At 37.5% G+C, this 24,069-nt stretch overlaps 1 protein-coding gene across 1 annotated transcript in view; it reads left to right on the top strand.

Moving 5' to 3' along the window:
* The window catches only part of TTN (titin), a gene marked incomplete at both ends in the record, with an annotated part of 277,818 nt that overhangs the window by 39,386 nt on the left and 214,363 nt on the right, over positions 1-24,069 (top strand). Inside the window, 17 exon segments of the mRNA XM_084258850.1 lie at positions 78-359; positions 1,150-1,416; positions 1,510-1,782; positions 2,084-2,347; positions 2,439-2,699; positions 4,483-4,743; positions 5,277-5,540; positions 5,634-5,894; positions 6,017-6,277; positions 6,675-6,935; positions 7,433-7,574; positions 7,662-7,827; positions 9,526-9,757; positions 11,264-11,548; positions 11,783-11,908; positions 17,147-17,335; positions 22,606-22,662. Of these exon segments, the coding sequence (XP_084114976.1) occupies positions 78-359; positions 1,150-1,416; positions 1,510-1,782; positions 2,084-2,347; positions 2,439-2,699; positions 4,483-4,743; positions 5,277-5,540; positions 5,634-5,894; positions 6,017-6,277; positions 6,675-6,935; positions 7,433-7,574; positions 7,662-7,827; positions 9,526-9,757; positions 11,264-11,548; positions 11,783-11,908; positions 17,147-17,335; positions 22,606-22,662 (3,852 nt within the window).

Here is a 24,069-nt window from a genome sequence, read left to right as displayed (position 1 = left end):
TTTTGTTTTCTTCTCCCATTATTCAAATTGTGAATTTGATTAAATGTAAGTGCTTTCTCCCTCTCTTTTCCCTGTAGCCAAGCAATTGATCACATTCACACAGGAATTACAAGATGTTGTTGCTAAGGAAAAAGACACCATGGCAACCTTTGAATGTGAAACTTCAGAACCATTTGTCAAAGTGAAATGGTACAAAGATGGTATGGAGATTCATACAGGAGATAAATATAGGATGCACTCTGACAGAAAGGTTCACTTCCTCTCCATACTGACAATTGACACATCTGATGCTGAAGACTATACCTGTGTACTTGTGGAAGATGAAAATGTAAAAACAACAGCTAAACTTATTGTGGAAGGTATAATATAATGATTTCACTGTTTATTAGAGTTTTTAAAAACAGATGTATTTATTTATGCATGCAAGAACTGGGGTGCAGGGAGGTGAAAGGATTCACCTGAGACAGTGGAGAGCAGAAGAGGCAGATCTACTGAAATGCACTGCTGAGGGGAGCAGTGGGCGAGACAGGAGAGGCCTGCTGTGCCATATGTGGGTTAGCTCCCTGGACAGGGATCAAATTCATGTTGCAGTGGCTGATGGTTGCTTGATAGTGCTGTGTCTTTAACCCCTGCACCACCAGGGAGTCCCCTGTTAGAGTTTTAAAGTCACCCTTACTTATGTGATAAAATTTGCTATGTGGTTTTCTTTCATAAAAATAATTATTTGAGAATTAGATATAAACTTCTTAGGAAAAAAACATTATTTTTTCAATCAAGATATAATTGCTATATAACATTGTTTTAGGCATGCAACAATATATTTTCCTGTTTGTATATATTGCTAAAATAAGTTCTGAATTTATTTTCTCATTAAGAATATTAACAATTGGGATCTTTAAAAAGCAAGATTATGTTAATGTCATTTTTCAAAATTTTTTACTAAAATATATTTCTGTACTTTAAGAGCAAAATAGTTTAAATATTAAAATAACTCTCTTTTATTGAAGATTTATTGCTCAGTCCTTCAGCAGGTAGATCTTAAATATACCTGCAAGTATGGGGAGATAAGAAATGTACAAGGAATTTTCTCTATCCTAAGCCTACATGCAAAACACTCCAGAGAAATTAACTCTTTATTTTGTGCCTCAGGTGCGGTTGTTGAGTTTATGAAAGAACTTCAGGACTTAGAAGTTCCAGAATCATTTTCAGGAGAACTGGAGTGCATTATATCCCCAGAGAATATAGAAGGCAAATGGTATCATAATGGTGTGGAGCTTAAATCCAATGGCAAATACACAATCACGTCTCGCCGTGGCCGTCAGAACCTCACTGTCAAGGACGTGACCAAAGAGGACCAGGGAGAATACAGCTTTGTCGTTGATGGGAAAAAGACAACCTGTCAACTAAAGATGAAACGTAAGTCTTCCCACCTTGTTAGCCTGCAATGAGTATCCTTATGGCTTATCGATATAAAATAATCATAACTTTTTTTCTCCCCGTATTTCACAGCTCGTCCCATTGCTATCTTACAAGGACTTAGTGATCAAAAAGTGTGTGAGGGTGACATTGTTCAGCTTGAAGTTAAAGTCTCCTTAGAAAATGTGGAAGGCGTCTGGATGAAAGATGGCCAAGAAGTACAGCCAGGTGACAGGGTTCACATTGTGATAGACAAACAGTCACACATGCTGCTCATCGAGGACATGACTAAGGAGGATGCTGGAAATTACTCCTTCACCCTTCCAGCCCTTGGGCTGTCAACCAGTGGACGCGTCTCTGTCTACAGTGAGTGCAATTTTCATAGTTTTGTGTGCACATTGTCAAGTGAGGTGGGGAACAGTGATGAGTAGACATTTAAAGCAAAATTCACATTCATGAATGTATTTTTTAAAGAAGTGAAGCAATATCCTACAATACACAATATTTCCAGTTCTTAACAATAGCCTCCTCTTTTTACCTCTGTGTATTTTAGTACATGTTGATTTTATACAGTACTCCCTTCTGAGTTCAAAGGTGTTATGTGCACCTCCATCAGGATATGCAGTAAATTCATAAATCTTTCATTTGTGTGTCTGTGTTTTCGCAGGTGTTGATGTGATTACCCCTCTAAAGGATGTTAATGTGATTGAGGGTACCAAGGCTGTGCTGGAATGTAAGGTCTCAGTCCCTGATGTGGCTTCTGTTAAATGGTACTTAAATGATGAACAAATCAAGCCTGATGATCGTGTACAAACCATTGTCAAAGGCACTAAGCAGAGATTAGTGATTAACCGGACTTATGCTTCAGATGAAGGACCTTACAAGTTGATGGTTGGCAAAGTTGAAACTAGCTGTAATCTCTCCGTGGAAAGTAAGGATTCTATCACTCGAGTCATCATTATTTAAAGCATCCTACTTTCCCAGTATTATCATAACCAAGTGATTATTTTATTTTCCCCCAGAAATTAAAATTATCAGAGGTCTTCAGGATATTACCTGTACAGAAACCCAAAATGTGGTCTTGGAGGTTGAGCTGTCCCACCCAGGAATTGATGTCTTGTGGAATTTTAAAGACAAAGAAATAAAACCTAGTGCTAAGTATAAAATTGAAGCACATGGAAAAATATATAAGTTGATAGTTCTAAATATGATGAAAGATGATGAAGGAGAATATACATTTTATGCTGGAGAAAATATGACATCTGGAAAACTAACTGTGGCAGGTTGGTACATTTATCATTTGATCAAAGTTCTCTTGTGTGACAATTGCTTTACTTTAAGGAATTGTCCACTTTCTCCCAAACTCCCATCCATTTGCAACTTCCGAGTCTCTGCTTATAGGGCTCTCAATGCCAATAGTACCCTTAACACTGTTCCCAACAGTCTAAATTCTAAATGTTCTTCTAGGCAAACCTACCTCAAATGCTACCTCTTCTCTGAAGCCTTCCATAATCTCCCCATCTGTAGGTGATTTATTGCTCCAAACTTGAGATCACTTTTTGCATGCCTCTTTCATGGCTCTTACCATATAATTTTCTTTCCCCATTTTGTCTTCCTGCATCAGGAAATTGTCTTTTTCTTCTTTGTGTATTACAATATATTGTGTATGACAGATAATAAATATATCGAACTAAGTTTTATTTAAAATTTTCTATTCTAAAGATAGATTTCTTTTATGTTACTCTGCTTCTTTAACTTGTATTTCTTTTGTTCCCTTCATACATTTTTATGAATCAATAAATTTTTTTAATATTTTATTTTGTATAATTCTTACATCATTTTTTCATTTTTGCAAGAGATACATTGAGTTATATTTTGACATTGAATCAATAAATATTTTTAAAATATCATTCAATGTCAAAATATAACTCAGTGTATCTCTTGCATATGACATGAAGTAGATCATTCTCATTCAACAGAAATTTCTAGCTTTAAAATGAAGAATCAAAAGTATAAAGTATTTTTCCCCAAGAAAAAGCTAAAAGTCATCATTAATTTGTTTGGCTTATTAAAATTTAAGTATTTAAAGAGTTGGGAAATTACAATGATATTAAATTGAGTGGTCCACAAAGACTTTTGGTATATAAACAAGTCATAGGAAAATTATGCGTCTTACTTAGAATGAAAGTTTCATGATTTATTTTTTGTTATAAGATTCCCTCGGAGATTTGACCATAAGAAAACTTCTGAAGCAAAACTTCAGATCCTGCATTTTGATACCTTTAATATAAACTATATATATTTTAAATGTGCGTGAACAAAAAAGTGTGAGCTCCCATGTGGTTTCATACAACATTTTTTAGACCACACACTGCTAGGAACTTAGAACAAAGAAGATGAATGAGGCATGATATTTTTTTCTTGAAGAGTTCATAGTTTAGAGAGAGACAGACATATCAATAACTAACTTGCTGAGGAAGTCATTGTTTCTGCCAGGAGATGATGGTACTAGAGGCAACGAGGGAAAAACTCCATGGAAGAGATGACATTTGTCCAAATAAAGTGATTTTTAGTATATATAGAATCTCTAAACACTGATGACTTGAACATTTTGTTTAGCAAATTCATTCTAGTCAATAGAAATCCCTAGCTTTAAAAGAATCAGAAGGCGAAACCATTGGTCAAGAAAAAAAATCATTATCTTTTTATCAATGAGAATCAGATATATTTCTAGGAAATAATTCTTATAAGACAAGTAAAATGCTTTAGAAGAAGAAGGAATTGAGTGAGAAGCCATCAGTGTGTCTGCATAGCATTATGGTTCACTTGACACAAGTTTCTCCTTTGCAACCAGCCTTCCTGATTTCAGTATTTTCCCTGGTTATCAATCATGCATACTTAGAATTTGGGGTTTCTGTGATATTGTCTCAATGTGAATAGTAATGGTTTTTACTAGACAGTTTGTGATGGTCAAAATCATGGTTTTATACTTTATATTTAGTTGGTAAAGATGTATTATTTAAAGTCTTTTAAAGGACTCACTCTTGCACACCTCTCATTTCAAAGGGGGAGCCATCTCCAAACCACTCACAGATCAGACTGTCGCTGAATCCCAGGAAGCTGTCTTTGAATGTGAAGTTGCCAACCCAGATTCCGAAGGGGAATGGCTGAAGGATGGCAAACCCCTAAAGCTGAGTAACAACATCAGAAGTGAGCCTGATGGCCACAAAAGGAGACTTATCATCACTGCCTCCAAACTAGATGACATTGGAGAATACACTTACAAGGTGGCCTCCTCCAAAACATCTGCCAAACTCAAAGTTGAAGGTCAGTGATATAACAACAGATTTTTCCATTTCAAAATATTTTCTTGACAGTTATTTTTATAAGTCAAGTAGTATAACCATTTTGGATGTCATGAAACTTTTATAATCTCATAAACTCACTAAACTTTCTTTTGAAATGGAAAGAAAGTTTGCCATAAGGTGAGAAATTGTTCATAAGATGTGTTTCTGCAAAGAAGCCTTTTCTTAGACTGCAGTTCTGTGGCACAGCTAAATTAGATGTTTCCATCTCCATTGCTCTTTGACTCTTCTTCACTTACTCCATGAAGCTGCTAGTATACAGCCAAGCAAACTTTGTCCCATTCAAGTACAGAAAAGTTGCTGCACCACACATTTCAAAGGAGTCCCAGGTTTTCCTAAATAATCTCAAGGCATTTAAAACAGAGGTGCCACCTGCCTAACTGCAAAATATATGATAACCATTCTTTTGGCATGATGACGAGGGACTTACCTAGGGCTTCTTTGACCTGATATTACCATAATTATTTTCTAAACCAATCATAAATTTGTCTACAGCTGTCAAAATTAAGAAGACTCTGAAGAACCTCACAGTAACAGAGACACAGGATGCTGTTTTCACTGTCGAGCTTACACACCCAGATGTAAAAGGTGTCCAGTGGATCAAAAATGGGGTCTTACTGCAACCCAGTGACAAGTATGAGATCTCAGTCAAAGGAACAGTTTACTCTTTGACAGTTAAGAACTGTGCTGTCGTGGATGAATCTGTATATGGCTTCAAGCTTGGGAAGCTAGGAGCCAGTGCCAGACTGCACGTGGAGAGTAAGTTAACTTAGAAACGCTTTACGTACAAGTTGCCAACTCAGCTTACCTTGAAGTTAACCATGTTACTGAATTGCTTGAACTTTCCTTTAGCCGTCAAGATCATTAAAAAGCCAAAGGATGTGACCGCTTTGGAAAATTCCACGGTGGCCTTTGAAGTTAGTGTTTCCCATGACACAGTTCCAGTAAAATGGTTCCACAAGAACGTGGAGATTAAGCCCAGTGACAAACACAGACTGGTCTCAGAAAGGAAGGTCCACAAGCTGATGCTGCAGCATATCTCACCCTCGGATGCTGGGGAGTACACTGCGATGGTGGGACAGTTGGAATGCAAAGCTAAGCTCTTTGTGGAAAGTGAGTAGCAGGCAGCCCATCTGCATTACCCTAGATGACCCCCAAGGATTCATTTGTTTGTCTGCTTCATCTATTTTTTCCAATAAAATAGACTAACTCGGGTGTTCTCTGATTTCCCCCAGCATTACATATCACAAAAACCATGAAAAGTATTGAAGTACCTGAGACCAAAACAGCCTCCTTTGAGTGTGAGGTGTCCCACTTCAATGTCCCAGCCATGTGGCTGAAGAATGGTGTGGAGATCGAGATGAGTGAAAAGTTCAAAATAGTCGTGCAGGGAAAACTGCACCAGCTGATGATCATGAACACAAGCACGGAGGACGCGGCAGAATACACATTTGTCTGTGGCAATGACCAAGTCAGCGCTACTTTGAAAGTGACCCGTAAGTACAGAAATAAAACATAAAACATCCATTGCTACTCCCTGTCCTACACTTTTCCTTTCTATTTGATCCACTCAGAACACTCGATTGAAACATCCACCATGTGTTCACATTGAGCTAGGCACTAGAATCTCAACCTGGATAAAATTTTCTAATTAGAGCCTTATTGAAAGGTGACCCATAAATGTGTCTCCATGTCTATCCCATACCCTTTCTGCCCATCTATCCCCTGGCATTGTCCTATAGAGGGTAACCTCCAAGGTGTCATTGCTCATATCTCTAAGCTATAATCACAGTTAACAGACGTGCTAAAACATTCCAAGTTTTCAGGCTGCACATTTCAGCATACAGCATATTGACATAAAGTCTTCTGGGATGTCTGTCCTTCCCCCAACAGCAATCATGATTACATCCATGCTGAAGGACATCAATGCTGAAGAAAAGGACACCATTACCTTTGAGGTGACAGTGAACTATGAAGGCATCTCTTACAAATGGTTAAAGAACGGTGTGGAAATCAAATCAACTGACAGGTGTCAGACGAGAACCAAAAAACTCACACACTCACTGAACATCAGGAATGTTCACTTTGGGGATGCTGCTGAGTACACCTTTGTGGCTGGAAAATCAACATCGACAGCTACCCTCTACGTGGAAGGTAGGGTCCCAGAAATTCCATATCCATAAAGATGAATGTCAGAGACACTGGGTGAAATTATTCACTGTGTCAATTAGTTATGGGCAAATAAATGTGGAATATGCATACAATGGAATATTAGACATGCTAATATTGGGCATGTAGCATGCTACATGCTACAACTTGAATGAACATTGAAAACTTAATGCTGAGTGAAAGAAGCCTGCCACATAGGACCACATAACTGTATGATTCCTTTAATAGGAATACACAAATCTATAGCGACATAGACTGGTGCTTAAATCTGAGGGGCATTAAAGGGAGGGGCTTGAGGGGATGGCTAAGAAACATGGTTTGTTTTAGGGATTGTGAGAATGTTCTAATATTAAGTGATGGTTGTAGCACTCTGGGTATACTCAAAGTCACAGGATTGTATACTTTAAATGGATGATTTGTACAGCATCTGAATGATATCTTAAGTTGTTGAAAAGATTAAATTTTACATGCTTTTTTTTTAGCTCGTCATATAGAATTTAGGAAGCACATTAAGGACATTAAAGTTCTGGAAAAGAAGCGAGCCATGTTTGAATGTGAGGTTTCTGAGCCTGACATCATCGTGCAGTGGATGAAGGATGGCCAGGAGCTGCAAATTGTGGACAGGTCAGACATTTTTTCTTGCCACATTCCAGTAATTCCCAGTTTCCTTTAAGTCATTATGCATTAAAATTAATTTCATCTCATCCACAGAATAAAGGTACAGATGGAGAAATACGTCCACCGCCTTCTGATCCCGTCCACCCGCATGTCCGATGCTGGGCAATACACAGTGGTAGCGGGAGGCAACATGTCCACTGCTAACCTCTTTGTAGAGGGCAGAGATGTTCGCATCCGAAGCATTAAAAAGGAGGTTCAGGTAATTGTCTACATACTGAAGTTTTGGTGAAATCATCACTCGCACATATTCCATAGCTTTTTAAATTTATGACTTGTAAATTTTCTAACCATAGTCTTCTAAAGAATGAAGTAAACTGATCCCTACTGGCTTCAACTCTTTTACTGACACAATTTAGTCACAGTTTCTACTCAGGGAATAAATGTGTCCTTAGCAGCTGTCTAAATATTTTACATAAAGCAGCTGTAGAAACTTCACTGTCTAATAAATGGCTACTTGCCAAGCAGCACCAACCAGAAAAGAACTAAAATTTAAAGTGTGGTGTTCAATTAGAGTTAAAGGAATTTGGCACAAGGTAGCATTTTCTCAGAAATCCTCTATCTGTGGAGAGGCAGATAGGTAGAGATTCAGGCTGGGGGACATTGCCTATGAAGTCCATGAGGAGATCAGTAGGAGCCAAGCTGAATTCTGAACAAGGATGCTAAGCAAACACCTTTGCCCTCTACTGCACGGGCAGAACTTGTCCTCATGGGCACTAATCTTCCTAGGTGGTATAATGGATGAAAGTGTTAAGAGAAATATCATTTGTGTTCAGTTTCATTATACTGCTCATTCATGTATACAGGCCGTAGGCCAGTGAGAACTCACAAAACCTGAATATGCCTTCCAGCCTCTATTTTCCAATTCTGAGCCTTGATATCCTTGCTTTTAAAATAAGGATAATAGGGCCTCCCTGGTGGCACAAGCGGTTGCACACCGCACTGTGAGGCTGTCCATAGCCTCTGCAGTGCGGGTTTGATCCCAGTCAGCTGGCAAGTATCCCTCATGGAATGACAGACCTCTCCTGTCTCACCTGCTGCTCCCCTTGGCAATGTATTTCAGTCAGTCTGCCTGTTCTGTTCCCCGCTCTGTCTCTGGTGAATCCTCTTACCCTCCCACACATCTGGCCTGTACCCCAGTCTTGTATAAATAAATCTCAAAAAATAAAATAAAATAAGGATAATAGTTCTTACCTAGCACACAAAGTTACTGTTCATATCACCTAAAATCAAATTGAATAGTAACTTAAAAGAGCTTTGTAAATAAGAAAAGCCCAAAGATGCAAAGTGTCATTATTTCTGTTATTAAGAAGCACACATTCGGGCCTCCCCGGTGGCGCAGCGGTTGAGCGCTGGGTTGCGAAGCTGCCCCCGGCCTCTGCGGCGCTGGTTTGATCCCCGGCTGCTCCCCGGCCATCGGAGGAGGGTCCCACATGGTGCGCAGACCTCTCCTGCCGCCCGCTGCTCCCCTCAGCAGTGTACTTCAGTCCTTCTGCCTGCTCTGCTCCCCACTCTGGCTCTGGTGAATTCTCTCACCCTCCCGTGCTTCTGACTGTACCCAGTGCATGTATAAACAAAACAAACAAACAAACAAACAAAATAAATAAAAACATGCCTCTATAAAAAAAAAAAAATTAAAAAAAAAAAAAAAAGAAGCACACATTCAAGGGTGAAATAATTGTCTCTGAGGATGAAGCAGGTATAGCACGAATTGCTACAAAAGAGGTTGGGTTGCCATTTTGCTTAAGAGTAAGCAGGAAATAATAGAATTTGCTGTAGCCAGTCAACTTATATCATCATGTATAGGTCGTGCATGCTTTTCAAATAAGCAGTTTTGGAAACAATTTTACCAGAAAGCAAACCAAGGCTTTAATTTCCTTTTATGTTGTTTTATCAAAAGGTTATTGAGAAACAACGTGCTGTTGTTGAGTTTGAGGTCAATGAAGATGATGTTGATGCCCATTGGTATAAAGATGGCATTGAAATCAATTTCCAAATCCAAGAACGACACCAATATGTGGTGGAAAGAAGAATCCACCGTTTGTTTATCTCTGAGACCAGGCTGAATGACGCTGGTGAATACACCTTCATGGCAGGAAAGAACAGGAGTTCTGTGACTCTCTATGTCAATGGTAGGTTGAGGTTTTAATATCTTTTGTGCATCAACTTGCAGTTAGCATCCCCTTTAAGTTATTAAAGTTCTGGTAGTTCGGGTAATTTCTAAAGAATGCAGAGTTAATATGGTTGAGGCTACATCTGTTTTCACACTATACCTATGGAAAAGGGACTGTTAAAATGTCATTTCATAAAGTACCTAATGTACTGGCTAAATCTTTATTTAGTTTGCCAGTACTACTGCATATACAGGTGTATCAATTGCTATAGACTCCAAATGGCTTTTTGGGTACAGTATTCACTGTTTTAGCTCACTGTTCTTGGCCACAACTGCCTCAGTGCTAATATCACTACCACATGATGGAGTGCTTCAGCCTCTAGCAGGTGATTCCTGAGAAGCCACAGAGACCTTGAGAGCCACAGGTGATGTGGAACTAGGTTCTCTGTGCCCCAAACTCTAGGACCAGGGGCTATCACTTTGGTGGTGGATTCTACATGCTCCCAAGTCCTCACAGAAGATGCCTTTGAATCCTCTCTTTCTTCACCAGAAAGCTTAGAGTTGAATTTGAGTTCTGCCTAGAGTTGAGACTAACCTAGTACATAGAGAAAAAGGAACCGCTGTCTCTATCAGCATCTTGGGGCATATATGTCTGAACAAATCTCTGAGGTAGATGAAGGGACACTAGGAGTAAACTCAAGATTTATAATAATAAGCCATACTCCTTCCTCCTAGAAGACCAAATGATCAAGGTATACAGTTTATTATTTCTATATTAGTGATAGAGAAACCAAGGCACAGAGAGGTAAAGTTCTTTATATGACATTATCAGAAACTAGCCTCACAGGATTCATTTTCCCCATTTCTCTGTTCCATGAACTACCCAGTTCCCTGCACTTGTTACACCACTAACAAGAATATGCTTTAACAGTGTAAGAAGAAAGTTAGCTTTTAAATCCGCCTTATTGCATTTAGCGAGGTCTGCAATAGCAGTCATTCATTCTTTCACGCTCACTTGCCTGGCACCTGTGCATAAAGAAATGGAGATGACATATACATGAATACTTGCAGACAAACAAGCCTGAATGGGAAGAACCACCTCATCACATGATTTTCCCAAATGACTTTTAAAAATAGTTATCACACAGAAGTTGTTCTAGAATTTTTTAGGGCATTCTCCATTGTTGCACTGACATTGGGACCCCCCAACCAGAAACAGAAGTGATCATGTTGTGTTAAAGAATTCATCCTTTTCAGCACCCCCCCCCCAAGTATCAAAAATGTCTTTCTAAAGCTATTCTGTCTATTTAAGGACATAATTCCAAATTTTTCCTTCCTTGTTAACCCAAAGAATGTTCTAATATTATGAGGCAAATAAAGAGATCACAATTCCAAAATTTTATTTCTGGGTACATCACCACATGAGGACAAATGAATGTAGTGTCTGAGACTCCCTTGTTTTTTGGTTTGTTGTTGGCTTGCTTGTTTTTCCACTTTTTCACTATTTGTTTTCATTTGCCCCCAGCTCCAGAACCACCCCAAGTTTTACAGGAGCTCCAGCCTGTTATCGTGCAATCTGGCAAGCCAGCCCGCTTCTGTGCTGTGATATCTGGCAGACCGCAGCCCAAAATTTCCTGGTACAAGGAGGAACAGCTGCTTTCCACTGGCTTCAAGTGCAAGTTTCTTCATGATGGGCAAGAGTACACACTTCTGCTCATTGAAGCCTTCCCAGAGGATGCAGCCGTCTACACCATTGAAGCCAAGAATGACTATGGAGTTGCTACAACGTCAGCCTCATTGTCTGTAGAAGGTAGAAACCCCTTGCTGCTTCTTGGCTTAAAGTAAATCCTTAAAAAGCAACTTTTGTGCTCTCCTACTGCTTTTAAAGTTATAATTTGGAGCTGATGCAAGTAGATTACCTAGAAAGAAGTACCAAACTTCCAAAGTTCCTCTTCACTGCTAAATAAAGATAAAACAGCATGCTTCTTCTGTGAGGTCTGCATGGAAACCTAATCATGAAAAATCTTGTGATCCTTTTCTTTAGTTCCAGAAGTTGTGTCTCCTGATCAAGAAATGCCAGTTTATCCTCCTGCCATCATCACCCCACTTCAGGACACTGTAACTTCTGAAGGACGGCCAGCCCGTTTTCAATGCACAGTTTCTGGAACAGGTAGGTTTACATGAAAAGGTATTATTGCTAAAATTTACAGGGAGTGATGTGGCGGAAAGTCTTCTCACCTTTTTCTCCATCACAAACATCTCACATGCATAATTTGATGTTTAATGGCAATGTTGCAGAAATCTTACTTGAATTTTTGTATTTAGAATTAGATCAGAGTTTTCCACTACTGGACTGCACACCTAAAAATGTTTGTTACATCATGTGAGGAGTTTTTTTAACCACAATTTTAAAATAAGAATTAGATCAGTGCTTTTCAATGTCAAAAGATATCATGTTCTTTTGTGATTATAGTTGCGTGTTTGTTATCTCTTGAGAAAACACAATGACAGAACTACAAGTATTATTTGATTAATTAAATTAGCAACTACATGTATTTCCAAAAAAGAGCCTTTACATGTAAGACGTTCAATCTTTTATTTATAGGCAATGCACATGTGAAAAGGTTTATTTCTTTGTAAGGCTGTACCCTCTAGTGGTCATAAGTTGGGGTTTTATGGTTCGAGGAGTTGGATATGAACCTTGGCTCCACTGTATGATCTGAGGCAAATATGATTTCTCCTGTTCTTTTTTCCTCATGAATAAAGTGAGGATAATATTGCAGTCTTAGTACATATATTTCTTGAAAGCAGAAAAACTGTTTTAGAACCTAAAACCTGCTGACTTCAGTAGCTAAGAGAAGGTGAGCTCCATGAGAGCAAGAGTGGATCCTGTTCTGCATGGCTTCTGGTGCAGAATAGACACCACTGAAGTAATTGTTGACTAGACATATGAATGGTTGTTTAGTGACTAGTACCTCCTATCACTTAAGACTATTATCAGGATTAGGTTAGATAATCCAAGTCAGTATGTTCCAAGGGTTCCTTGTGTACTAATCCCTCCATCAGCTCTCATGATTTTTTTTAAAGATTTATTTATTTATGCATACAAGAACTGGGGTACAGGTCAGAGATGTGGAGGGTGAGAAGATTCACCAGAGACAGAGTGGGGAACAGAACAGGCAGATTGACTGAAACACACCACTTTGGGGAGCAGCGGGTGAGTCAGGAGAGGTCTACTGTGCCATGTGGGTTGCTCCCTGGCCAGGGATCGAACTCGTGCTTCAGTGGCTGCGGATTGTTTCATAGGTTGCATCTTAGCCCCTTGCACCACCAGGGAGGCCCCAGCTCTGATGATTTTTAATTGTGCCTTGTTTCCCAAGCATCACCAGCTCCTCCCCACTCCCAGGATCCTTAGTAGAATGAGACAAAATGTTTAGAGTCATTTCAAGCCAAATATGATTGTAAACTGACCACATATGATCATAAGGACAAGACAAACCAACTTTATCCCAAATGAAAATTATTCCCTCATTTTCTTGGCTTCTGTATAATACCACCAAAGGGAATTAACAAGGCTTGGGTGCTTCCTAGCACTCCTAATAAGTTTTATTGTTTGGTTTATTATGCTTCTCCCATTAGCTTATGACCCAATCTCTACACTGCCAAAAGCCATTTTCTTAAATAAGTTAGTAAACAAGTCAGTTGAACTCCTATGACCTTAAGATTTCCTCCTCTGGGCTGGAGATACTAATCGAGAAACCAAATGAATCTATCTGATTTTATGAACATAATTAGAGGAATATACTGTATGTAAGGCACCTGCAGGCATGCGGGCAAGGGACTGGTACTTGATACATTAATTTTATTACAGCCATAGAGAGAAATTATATAAACACAAAAGTCTGGTGTGGAGTAACACACTTGGACAAATACCCCAGACTTCAAAGAATAGTGTTAGAGAAATATTAAGTATCATTAAATAAGGTCTGTTTTGATAATATCCTATTAACACAATTAAAAAAAAATGGTTTTTAATATCATGTTCACTAAATCCAAACTAAGTAATCTATCCATTCACTGAATTTCTTATTAGGTATAATTGGCATATAACATCATATTGGTTTCAGATACACAACACAATGATTCAATATCACTGAATTTTTACTGGAAATTTTCCAAATACATATGACTATAGATGGAGCATCTAAATAAACTGTTTTAACCATATTTGTATATATTTTTAGTTCATAAATCATATTATAGTTTTGCCCTTAAAGTTTTGCAAAAATATACTTGAAGTTCTCTGTAGATTTCAGTTGAGGTAGGAAAAAAAAAAGAAAAACCTTTTTATGACTGAAGTGTTTAAATATTTGAATGGACTTTATAAATATATGAGACCATTCTCCGTGAGATAATATTTATATACATATTGAGGTTTTAGTGGCTTCATATAAATATATTTTGCTCAACAGATATCAAATTCATTAAATAAAATATCCTTTCTAAAATTTAGCAAATCATAATTTCATTTTCCTTGGACAGAAAATATTTACACAACTTCTTCTGACCAGATATTGCCTTAAGAAAGTAATGTAGACAAATCAGATAAAGGAAATCAATTGTATGGTGGTGGCTGGAAATTTGACTTTTGATAGAGAGATCATAATATAACATATCAGATGTCAAAACACAGTGTTATAAACCTAAACTTATGTAAGCTGTTAAGTCAGTGTTACTTCAATTTAGTCTTAAAAAAAGAAAAAGAAAGTAAATGTGGCTTTGACTTATAAAAATTGGGGTGGGGGGAGTGAGTCTTCAGAAGCCCCAGGTACCTGTTTTTGAGAATGCCGTACTTGCTGAAATGTGGAACAAGGAAGCTCCTGACCTACCTGGTGGGGCTTTCCTAACAGTGAAATGTTTTCTCTTGAAGACCTCTGGTGCCACCTACTGGTAGAAGAACAATGTGGAAAAATAGAATTTTAAAATGTGTAATAAAGCTAGTGTTTATTCTACAAATAACTAGTATCATTTGGAAGCCTAGAATGTGATAGTTACCTAAATTAAATGATAAATAATTTGTCCAGCAACAATGAACATCCATCATTCATTTAAGCATCTACTTCATTTTCTTCTACCAACAATTATTGTTTCCTTGCCATTGAGACACTGCAGTGGTGCTGGGGATGCCAAGACCTGTCTCTTGCCAGCACAGAGCTCAACGTGTAGGTGAGGGGACACATGTTCCTGGCCAGATCCCAAGGCTGAAAATGCTGTAATACCCCACTATTCTGAGCTCTCGTCAGTAGACAGTCAGAGAAAGATGCATGGACTGAGCACTAAAGAAACAACAGGGTCATTAAGCACAATGGCTTTCCAGGCAGAGAGCAACAGTCACAAAGTTATCAAAGCTTTCAAGAACACTTCATGAGCTGGAAGTGACAGGGGTTTTGAGTGCTTGGAAAGTGATGTCGTGAATGGGAAAGAAGGCTAGAAACAAGGCATGGGTTTAACACTAAAGTGTTAGACTTCTGTGCTTAGGGTTTTAGATTTTCTTGTTTACACCGAGAAACCACTGAAGGGTTTTTGAAACACCATCAGTTTTGCTATTTAGAAACCATACTGCATAGTTAAAGGAGAAATAGGCTGATGTAGGAGGTGAGACTTGAAGTAATGGACCGGGGGAAAAGCTACCACAACAGACTTGGAGGGTGTTGACAAGGACCTCAAGTAGGGGAGTCAGGTGAAAGAAGGAGGTATATGATAAAAAAAATTCACGAGGTAGAAAGAATATGATTTAGGGAGCAGATACCATAGAGTGGTGGGAATAAAGAGCAGGGGGAGAGGGTGACCTCACCGAAGCCAAGATACTGATCAACATAGATGGTAGCAGCCCAGCCTGAAGCACCAAGTCCATTACCAAGAGAAATCTCACTTCATTTACTGTTGGCAGCTCAGGCCTGTCCCAGTACCTCATCTAGTTCACCAAAAAAAGAGAAGTCAGTAGGAATTAGCAGAGAACTTTTAAGGAGCTGTGCCAAATTCTTTATCCTTCTGCTTCCACTGTTCATTAAACAAACTAGTGATAAGATGACTGTTGATTCCATGTGATGCTGTTACCTCTCGTATCACAAGCCCCTGTCTTTTGGCATGTTATTGAAGGCACTGCTGATCCCTTCTGCGATGTTATACATTCTTTAATGGCTGATGTGCCAATGGTTTGCAGAGCCTTTTCACATTATGTGCATGCCATTTAATTCACATGGCAATTTTATGCAACAAGTAGCCCATGAATTAGCATGCATTCTCACTTTACAAATAAGAAGACTGGTCCAGAGAGACTAACATATCTGAGGTCATAGTAAATTGTAGAGTCAGGATTCCATTTTGTCCCCTCTATTTAAGACTTGTTTTTTTAAAACTAGAACCTGTAGGTTATAAACAGCTGCTATGATATCAGAAGGGGAAACTTCATAAACGAATATTCACGCTAATATACAAACAAATGCTACGTGATTTGACTGTTAGGGCCTTGTGATGGTATTGAGATAAGGAAGAGCTATAGTGACTACATTCTGTAAACAAGATGGCTTCAATTTTGACTTTTAAAATAAGCAACTAAATTTAAATCTCTCTTTAGCTTAGAATTATTGTTTTAATAGGAATATAGTGTTTTAAAAGTGCATATCACCTTTTTCAAGATGTATGTATAACAATGATATGTTCACTTATCCTAGCATTTAGGTTTTTAGATTTCTGTCATTTTAAGATGATTCAAATCCTTGAGAGGAAATAGCCCAATTTTATAATTATTTATTACTACTGCTATTTGAAAAAAGTCAAATATATCTAAGATCCCCAAATACTATGACCTTCAGTTTATTTTTTTTCTTCTATATTAGTACCTGTCAGTGCTTATTCATTAGTAACAAAATAACAGAGTTTTTTTTTTTTCAGCTTCAAACTTGTCTGTTTTTGACTTTGTGTAATGTGATCTCGGCTCATTTTGATTGATCTTTCTGTACATGAGAAATGCATATTCTCCTCACTTCCGATTACAGATCAAACCTTTTGTATCTGTTTCTTAAGACTATCTTTTTCTCAGCCAATATGTCAAAACCTTGTCCCTGCTTCCACAGCATAAGATGCAAAGGGTTAAAAGGAATATAATTTAAAATTTCAAATACAGGCAACCAGTCTATAAGTTGGATTTTTCTAGACTCATGTTTCCTTCTTAAAGGTAAAAAGAAATCATGTAAGAGCAGGTATACCAAGCCCAAAAGAAAAGTATAATGTTATTAAAATAAATAAGAAACGTAGTCACCAGAATAATCAATATTGTGTTTGCAGGTAAATAAAAAAAATCCACTTGTTTTTGTGACTTAAAATTCCTTTTTCTTTTGTGGTACAGATCTGAAAGTGTCTTGGTACAGCAAAGATAAGCAAATCAAGCCATCTCGGTTCTTTAGAATGACTCAATTTGAAGACACTTACCAACTGGAAATTGCTGAGGCTTATCCAGAAGATGAAGGAATTTATACTTTTGTCGCTAGCAATGCTGTAGGTCAAGTGTCAAGCACAGCCAACTTGAGACTGGAAGGTAGAGTAAAACATCTCTAATATCACACTTACGTATAGATCTAATCTCACAATATCAGTAACAATCATGTAAACCTTCATTGGTCCCACCATTCTCTTTTAATGCAACTAATTCTTTCCATGTTACGTGTGATGTTCTCACTTTTGATTTACCCTTTCTCATTGTAAATCACAAACCATCATTTTTATTTTGCCTTGCTTTGTCTCCATACGGTATTATAATGTATTGCTCTCATCACCAATTCCATGCTTCCTGATCAGCATGTATCAGAATGGAGAGGTAGATTTGTTTTCTCATGTGACTAGGATAAAAATCAATTTTTAAAAAAAAAATTTTTTTTTTTAAAATTAAATCTTAAATCCCCCCATTGTGTTGGCACAATCAATATATCACAGATGCTACAGTAGATGATTTTAGATATGTGCAGCAGAGATAAATTCACCCCGTCACCTTTCCTAACATGGCTTAACATGTCCATTACTTGAGGCCCTTAAGTTGCAGTCATAAACACTGTTTCAAAATGAGATACCAATATTTTTACATAAGCAAACATTTTCTTGAGCTAATTGAATCAATGCAGTATTAAGTATATATAAATACATAAGGATTAGGGCACCATTTGATTGTTTTTCCTTAATTTTAAACACTTACTATAATCAGATGTCTTCTAAATAATCAATTCACAGTGATTTACTAAAGAGAAAAGGTGATTTTAGAACAGGGGAAAGGAAACAGGGGTAACTAAACTGAATTGCCTACTCAGTCATTACTACCTTTATGAATGAGAAAGTTCCTTAGATATTTATCTTGTTTGTTGTCAAAATGGAAATAAATGTTTGTGACTTTGAATCAATAGTGACATATAATATCAGGGCATTAGAACAGGACTGGATTCTAGTCACCACTGAAATTGTGACAAATCTGCAGACAATTCCAAATGACTTCTGGTTTCAATGCAGGGCAAAGACATTAAAGGTTGGCATGCTTCTTTTCAGGATTTAGCAAACTTGAAGATGTTACATCAAACTCCCAATGGCATGTCTCTTCATCAGTTTCATTTAAGAAGGAGTCCCTTGGCCAAAAGCCCATCTTCATCCAGCCTCTATCGAGCCTCAGGGTGCACAGCGGGGAGACAGTCAGATTTCATGCAAGGATTTCTGGCATTCCAAAGCCAGAAATCCATTGGTTTCGTAACCAGCAGCCAATCCTACCATCTAAAGATGTAGTTTTCCATTTTGAGGAATCCACAGGCATGGCTTTAATGCTTATAGTTGATGCATATTCTGAGCATGCTGGGCAGTACTCTTGCAAAGCAGTCAATAGTGCTGGGGAAGCCATTTGTGCAGCTACGCTCGCAGTGACTCCACAAGGTAAAGTCCATCCTGCTTTGAGGACTTTGATTTGCTGCATACCTCCTCCTCCCACTGTGACTAATGAGAGTCTCTGCTGTCGTCTATTGCATATGGTGGCCAGTTCAAAACTTACTAATAAAATAACATCCAACAAGTCTTCCTAAGTCCTTAGCTAGAGGTTAACCTAAGTACATTAAATTTCATGAAAGTATGTGTTCTGTATGTTGAGAATTAGTCATTGTTTTGTTAGGTGCCAATGTTTTGAAATTATTTTTCTAAATGACATATTTCATCCTTAAATGATCTATTTGCTGTATATTGTTTATTAAATGTATGGTGGAGGAAGGACGAATGGCATCCCAAGTAGGGAGAGGATGGGGGAGGGCTGTGTCACTCTGGATGGCTGTAATGACAAGAGAAGGAAGGAGTCAAATACTGTGTGGCATCTGTCCCAGCCTTCATCATCCATTCATCACTGGATCCTGGGAATGAATTTTCTTTTGTGTGATCCCGACCTCCTAGAGCATTCTGCATCTGGCATGCTGCTTCAAAGTGGCAATGATGTCTTTCATCTTCATCTTCCATGCTGTTCTCTGTTACTAACCTAGCCAAGTGACAAAGCTTAGATCTTAATATTCTTTTCTTGTTCTTGTCACTTGATTATACAGTGTCAGCCATAGCTAGGCAAAGTTCTGGGAAAGATGTAAGAGAGCCCACCAAGTGCCAGGCAGTGGCAGATTCCTCTTACAAAAAGCAGGAAAGCAAAATATCCCAAAGTAAAATTAAGTCATTTCAAGGATCATCATGAATACAAAGTGCAAGTTTTGGAATGTGTGTCTCAATGTTCCACCCCTAAAGTCACACCCATTCAAGTAGAATGGTATCCTGCTGTATCCCTTTCACAAATTGCAGGAAGTTCTGCTTTATCTGAGAAACAGGCTGAAGAGGCAAATGGGTGAGACACTAAAGATTGTCCGACATCTTCAAGAACTCTGTAAGGTGTGGTGACAATGCCGCATTCCTCGGGTTTTAGAAGATGAATCTTCTCTTGCTATAGCCTGTACTCATGAAGGTGTAAAGATAAAGAGGTCTGAGAGAGTGACGCAGTCACAGTGGAATTATTCAGTTTCTTATCATACGTAACGTCCAGCTGCTAAACCAAGGACAATACAGCTGCACTGTTCACAATGAATGTGGAGAGGCAACATCAGCAGTGCTAAGCATAGAAGGTGCTTAGTTGATTTTTAGCTATGACTTGCTTCTTTTCAACCTCATTACTTTATAGAGCTTTTCTGTCATACAAGTTAAGTCAGTGAATATACTAATTAGAATATCTTTAAATTAGCACCCTATGGATAGTATTCTACATGTGACTTACAAAAGTCAAGCCAAGTCATTGGCCAAACTTGCTATGAACAATTAATTTTCTAGTTTAGATTCAGGAAGCTTATTTAGCTTTCAAATCTAGGTTCAGGAGGTTAAGGTTTATTTCATATGTGCTGCTTTTTCTAGCATTTACCCAATGTGCCACCTAGGAAGTATACCAAAGAAGGTTAAAATGTTCTAGTGTATCAGGTATTTATTACTGTTATTTTGCCTGTCAATATTCTAAATGTATTTTCTTTAATATTAGGACACTTAGAAATTCTCATGTACCCTTTGTTTTCAGATAAGAAAATAGAACATGGTACTGAGAATAAAATGACTCTGTCTGGACCAAAATTAATAGTCTCTAGGTATTTCTCAATAAATGCTGTTGCTTTTACAGCCTCACCAGGAAGTTGTAGATTATCTCATGGCAAGATCATCATTTTTCTTGTTATTATGCTTGATTCTCCACTGTATCTAAAAAAGCATGGAAAAATTTGTCTGGGAAAAGGATAACATCTTCCTCTTATCCAAAGACTTTTAGTCATAAATGAGAAGATTATTTTTCAGGGGCTAGACGTTTACGGTGTATGTCCACAGGCAGAGGTATTTCACTAAGTGCCTTGGAAGGGAGAAGTTTGGGCATCTTCAAGGGTCTATAGAGAACTGTGGCATCAAGTCCTTCCCTTATCTGTCCATGCTATTCGTGAGGTGTTAAAGATGGATAGGGGCAACACAGGGCTATGTGCACAGCCATCTCCACCCTGATGTTTGAAACAGCTCATTAATTCACTTAATGTAGCTATAATACTCATTTACCAAAAGGAGGCTATTTTCTTTCTTAATCTGATCTTTCGTTCTATAGCTGTTTCTAGTTATATGCCCATAACTTCCAAAAGAAATATTGCAAGAACAGAGATGTAGTTATGCAAGTTTTAGATGGCAAATTCTACTGTTTTGAGAGCTGACCATCAATTTCATTGCAGCTTCTCACTGGCACAATAATCACACGGAGTGACTATTTTAATCTGGAGGCACTGTCTACAAGCCTTGTAGGTGACTACTGTAACTCTGCAGCAATATAGTTGGGAGTTGGTTTTGTTGTGAAAGAGGGAGAAATGTAGGTCTTCCAGCTTGTTTCCTTAAAAACCTAGTGCTGGAGTCCAGTATTTGAAAGACATGATCCCAGAGTATATTTGAGCTGACATCTGTTTCCCAGGATTCCCAACTCACTCATTTCCGGTCGATTATATTATTTAAAGGTACTTGAAACATGAGCATTTCTTTTCTTGCAAAGTCCAAAAAATCCTTACTTGTACTTTAGTTAAAAGATAAGGCATTTGTAAGTGTTTGAAGAGTAAAGGCTCAAACACAGTTACATAATTACCTAACTTAAGGCTGACTTTTGTGCTTTTCTCTTTTGGCCTAATAATTTGGGCCTCTTATTTTAGTAAAATAACTGAAAGACTATCTTAGCCTAATAGTCTACATTCTTATTCACAAAGATCAAGTAGGAATGTAAAACCTGTAAGTCCGTTTGATTAGAGATCTTTTGTGTACAGTAATCACAAGCACAGCTATGTTAGTTTTGGGACTAAAATGCTGCTTTCCTTCTCATCCTAATGCCATTCCATCTTCTCTAAATTCAGCATGTATTGTATGCTTACAAACACAGCTAATTTATACCTTTTCCTAACTTTATTCTTACCTAGCAAAAGAATCACAAAACAGAACTGTTACAAAAATTACCCTTGGGTTAGACAGTAAAAAATCTTAAAACATTCAAAGAGTCACAAATTAAAACAATCCATGAAGTAAAAAGAACATCATCAAAGAAAACCAAGTTTTTCATTAACTTCATGCTAAAGACCATAAGGAAATGCAAAGCCAGGAAGTCTAACGTCCTGACATGAAACCACATGGACACAAGAATGGCAGTGGTACTAGATCACCACCTCTCCCCAGATTGCCCCAAAGACAACTGTGTCTAGAGGCTGTGGCTTTTCCCTATGTAATAAAAACATTTTGAGCTGAGGACTTCTTGTTTTGCTCCTTTATATGTAATTGGGCTTTGTGTAGTTTGATGTTTAAAAGGTGTTCAAACCAAAAGAGTATTTACTAGCAGAAAATGCATAATTCTACAGGCAAAACTGAGTAGCCCTCAACTGAAAGTGGCAAGTTAGAAAATGCATGTTCCTTCTAAATGTGATTTCATCTCTTATCAGGTTTTTAGTCAATAGGACACTTTAAAAATGTTCCTTTAGTTTGCGGACTGCTTTTCTGAATGCATGTAAAGGCATGGGGAATTGTGGAACTAAAAGTGGAAATTTCATAGGGAACCTAAAGTAAAAATGTTTTTAAATCGTCCTGTCAACATTTTCATGTACTTTTATCAGCTCATTGATTTGTTTGGCATGAATTTTTTTGATGCATTGGAGGGAATAGCTGATACTGTAATTGTTAATGGTATGAGTCATGAATTGAAGGAAAATAGGTATGTGCAATTAATCATTAAAACCCCATTACATGTTTTTTTTTTTTCCATTTTAGCTCCAGAATCAATTTTGCATGAGAGGATTGAACAACAGATTGAGATGGAGATGAAAGGTATTGTTATATTGAGTGTGAGATTTTAGACTTCTGAAGGATTAATAGAATCCTTGAGTTGCCTTCTTTCTTTTAGTATTATTCATACAAATGATATATACGTACAAATATATCTCTTAGAGTATGTATTACTATGCTGCATGCCTGGTTTAGTATGCTGATGGTTACATGCATTTTGTAGTAATTTATTTTGTGGTAATTTAAAATCTTGTATTTAAAATTTGTCAGCTATATTCAACTTTATGTTTGTAGCCATTATCAAAAGTGCATATTAGAAAAAGGTGTCATTTTAATGCATGAAATCATGAAGTAGAATTTTGTTTTAAAAATCACAGTGAGTTAAACTGAACAATAGAACAATAACCTAGCTGTCATAGAATGCAAGGTCCCAAATGAATGATGATTGAAATGCTACTTTATTTAGGGTGTGTGAAAATGTTACATTCCCATTCTGGTTTCCACTTCATGCACATATATCATTTTAACATTGACATGTCTTACACTGGCTTGCAGATAGCTGCCTCATGTGATCCTATTGCCTGCTTTTCTTTGCATAACATTGTGAATTTATGGCTGTATTAGTTCGAATAAACGCCTTCTCATTTTATTTTAGCTAATTATTTATGGTTATAGCTCTTGTGTATATTTTAATCGTTAACTCTCAAAAATACAATAATTTAATCTACAATCAAAAGGATCAGAAAGGGCGTTTATTCCACTCTCTGCAAGTCAGGTAAGATTTTCCTCTTAGCCATCAAAAGAACAGAGTTCTCCTGCTCTCAAAACAAATATGCACAGAAACATGTTATTTTGAAATGCATTTTTGCTTGTTCAAGAAGAAATTTCAACAGTCTGAAGAAAAGACCAGACAACGAACGATTTTCGTGTCGAATCTTTTAAACAGAGCATGGTGTTGCGTTTATTCGAACAAATATGGTGAGTGAATTTTTTTACGGATTTGTGAGAATCTGTAGCATGCATTTATTTTATTTCCTATTTTGCAAATTCATTTATTTTCAACTTTTTAAGTACTTTGGAAAATAGTAAAATGCTTTATAATTTAATTTTTTTCAGAATTATTCTCCGAAGGGGAATCTGAAGATTCAGAAAGAGACACACGTGATGCCTTTTCAGATTCTGAAGACATAGACCACAGCTCTATGGCTGCTAAAAGATATGCAAGTAGAATATCATCTACATGCTCCTGGCCTGAATATTTCAAGCCTTCTTTTACACAAAAACTTATGTTTAAATATGTTATAGAGGGTGAACCTGTTGTTTTCACATGTAAATTAATTGCTTGTCCAACTCCAGAAATTACCTGGTTTCATAACAATCGACCAATCCCAACAGGTCTTCGGCGTGTTATAAAAACTGAAAGTGATTTGCATCATCATACTTCCAGCT

Source organism: Talpa europaea, assembly GCF_964194135.1.
Source record: "Talpa europaea genome assembly, chromosome: 1".
NCBI lineage: Eukaryota > Metazoa > Chordata > Mammalia > Eulipotyphla > Talpidae > Talpa > Talpa europaea.
Note: the sequence above shows the minus strand (reverse complement) of the source record. Positions and strands in the feature narration are given on the sequence as shown.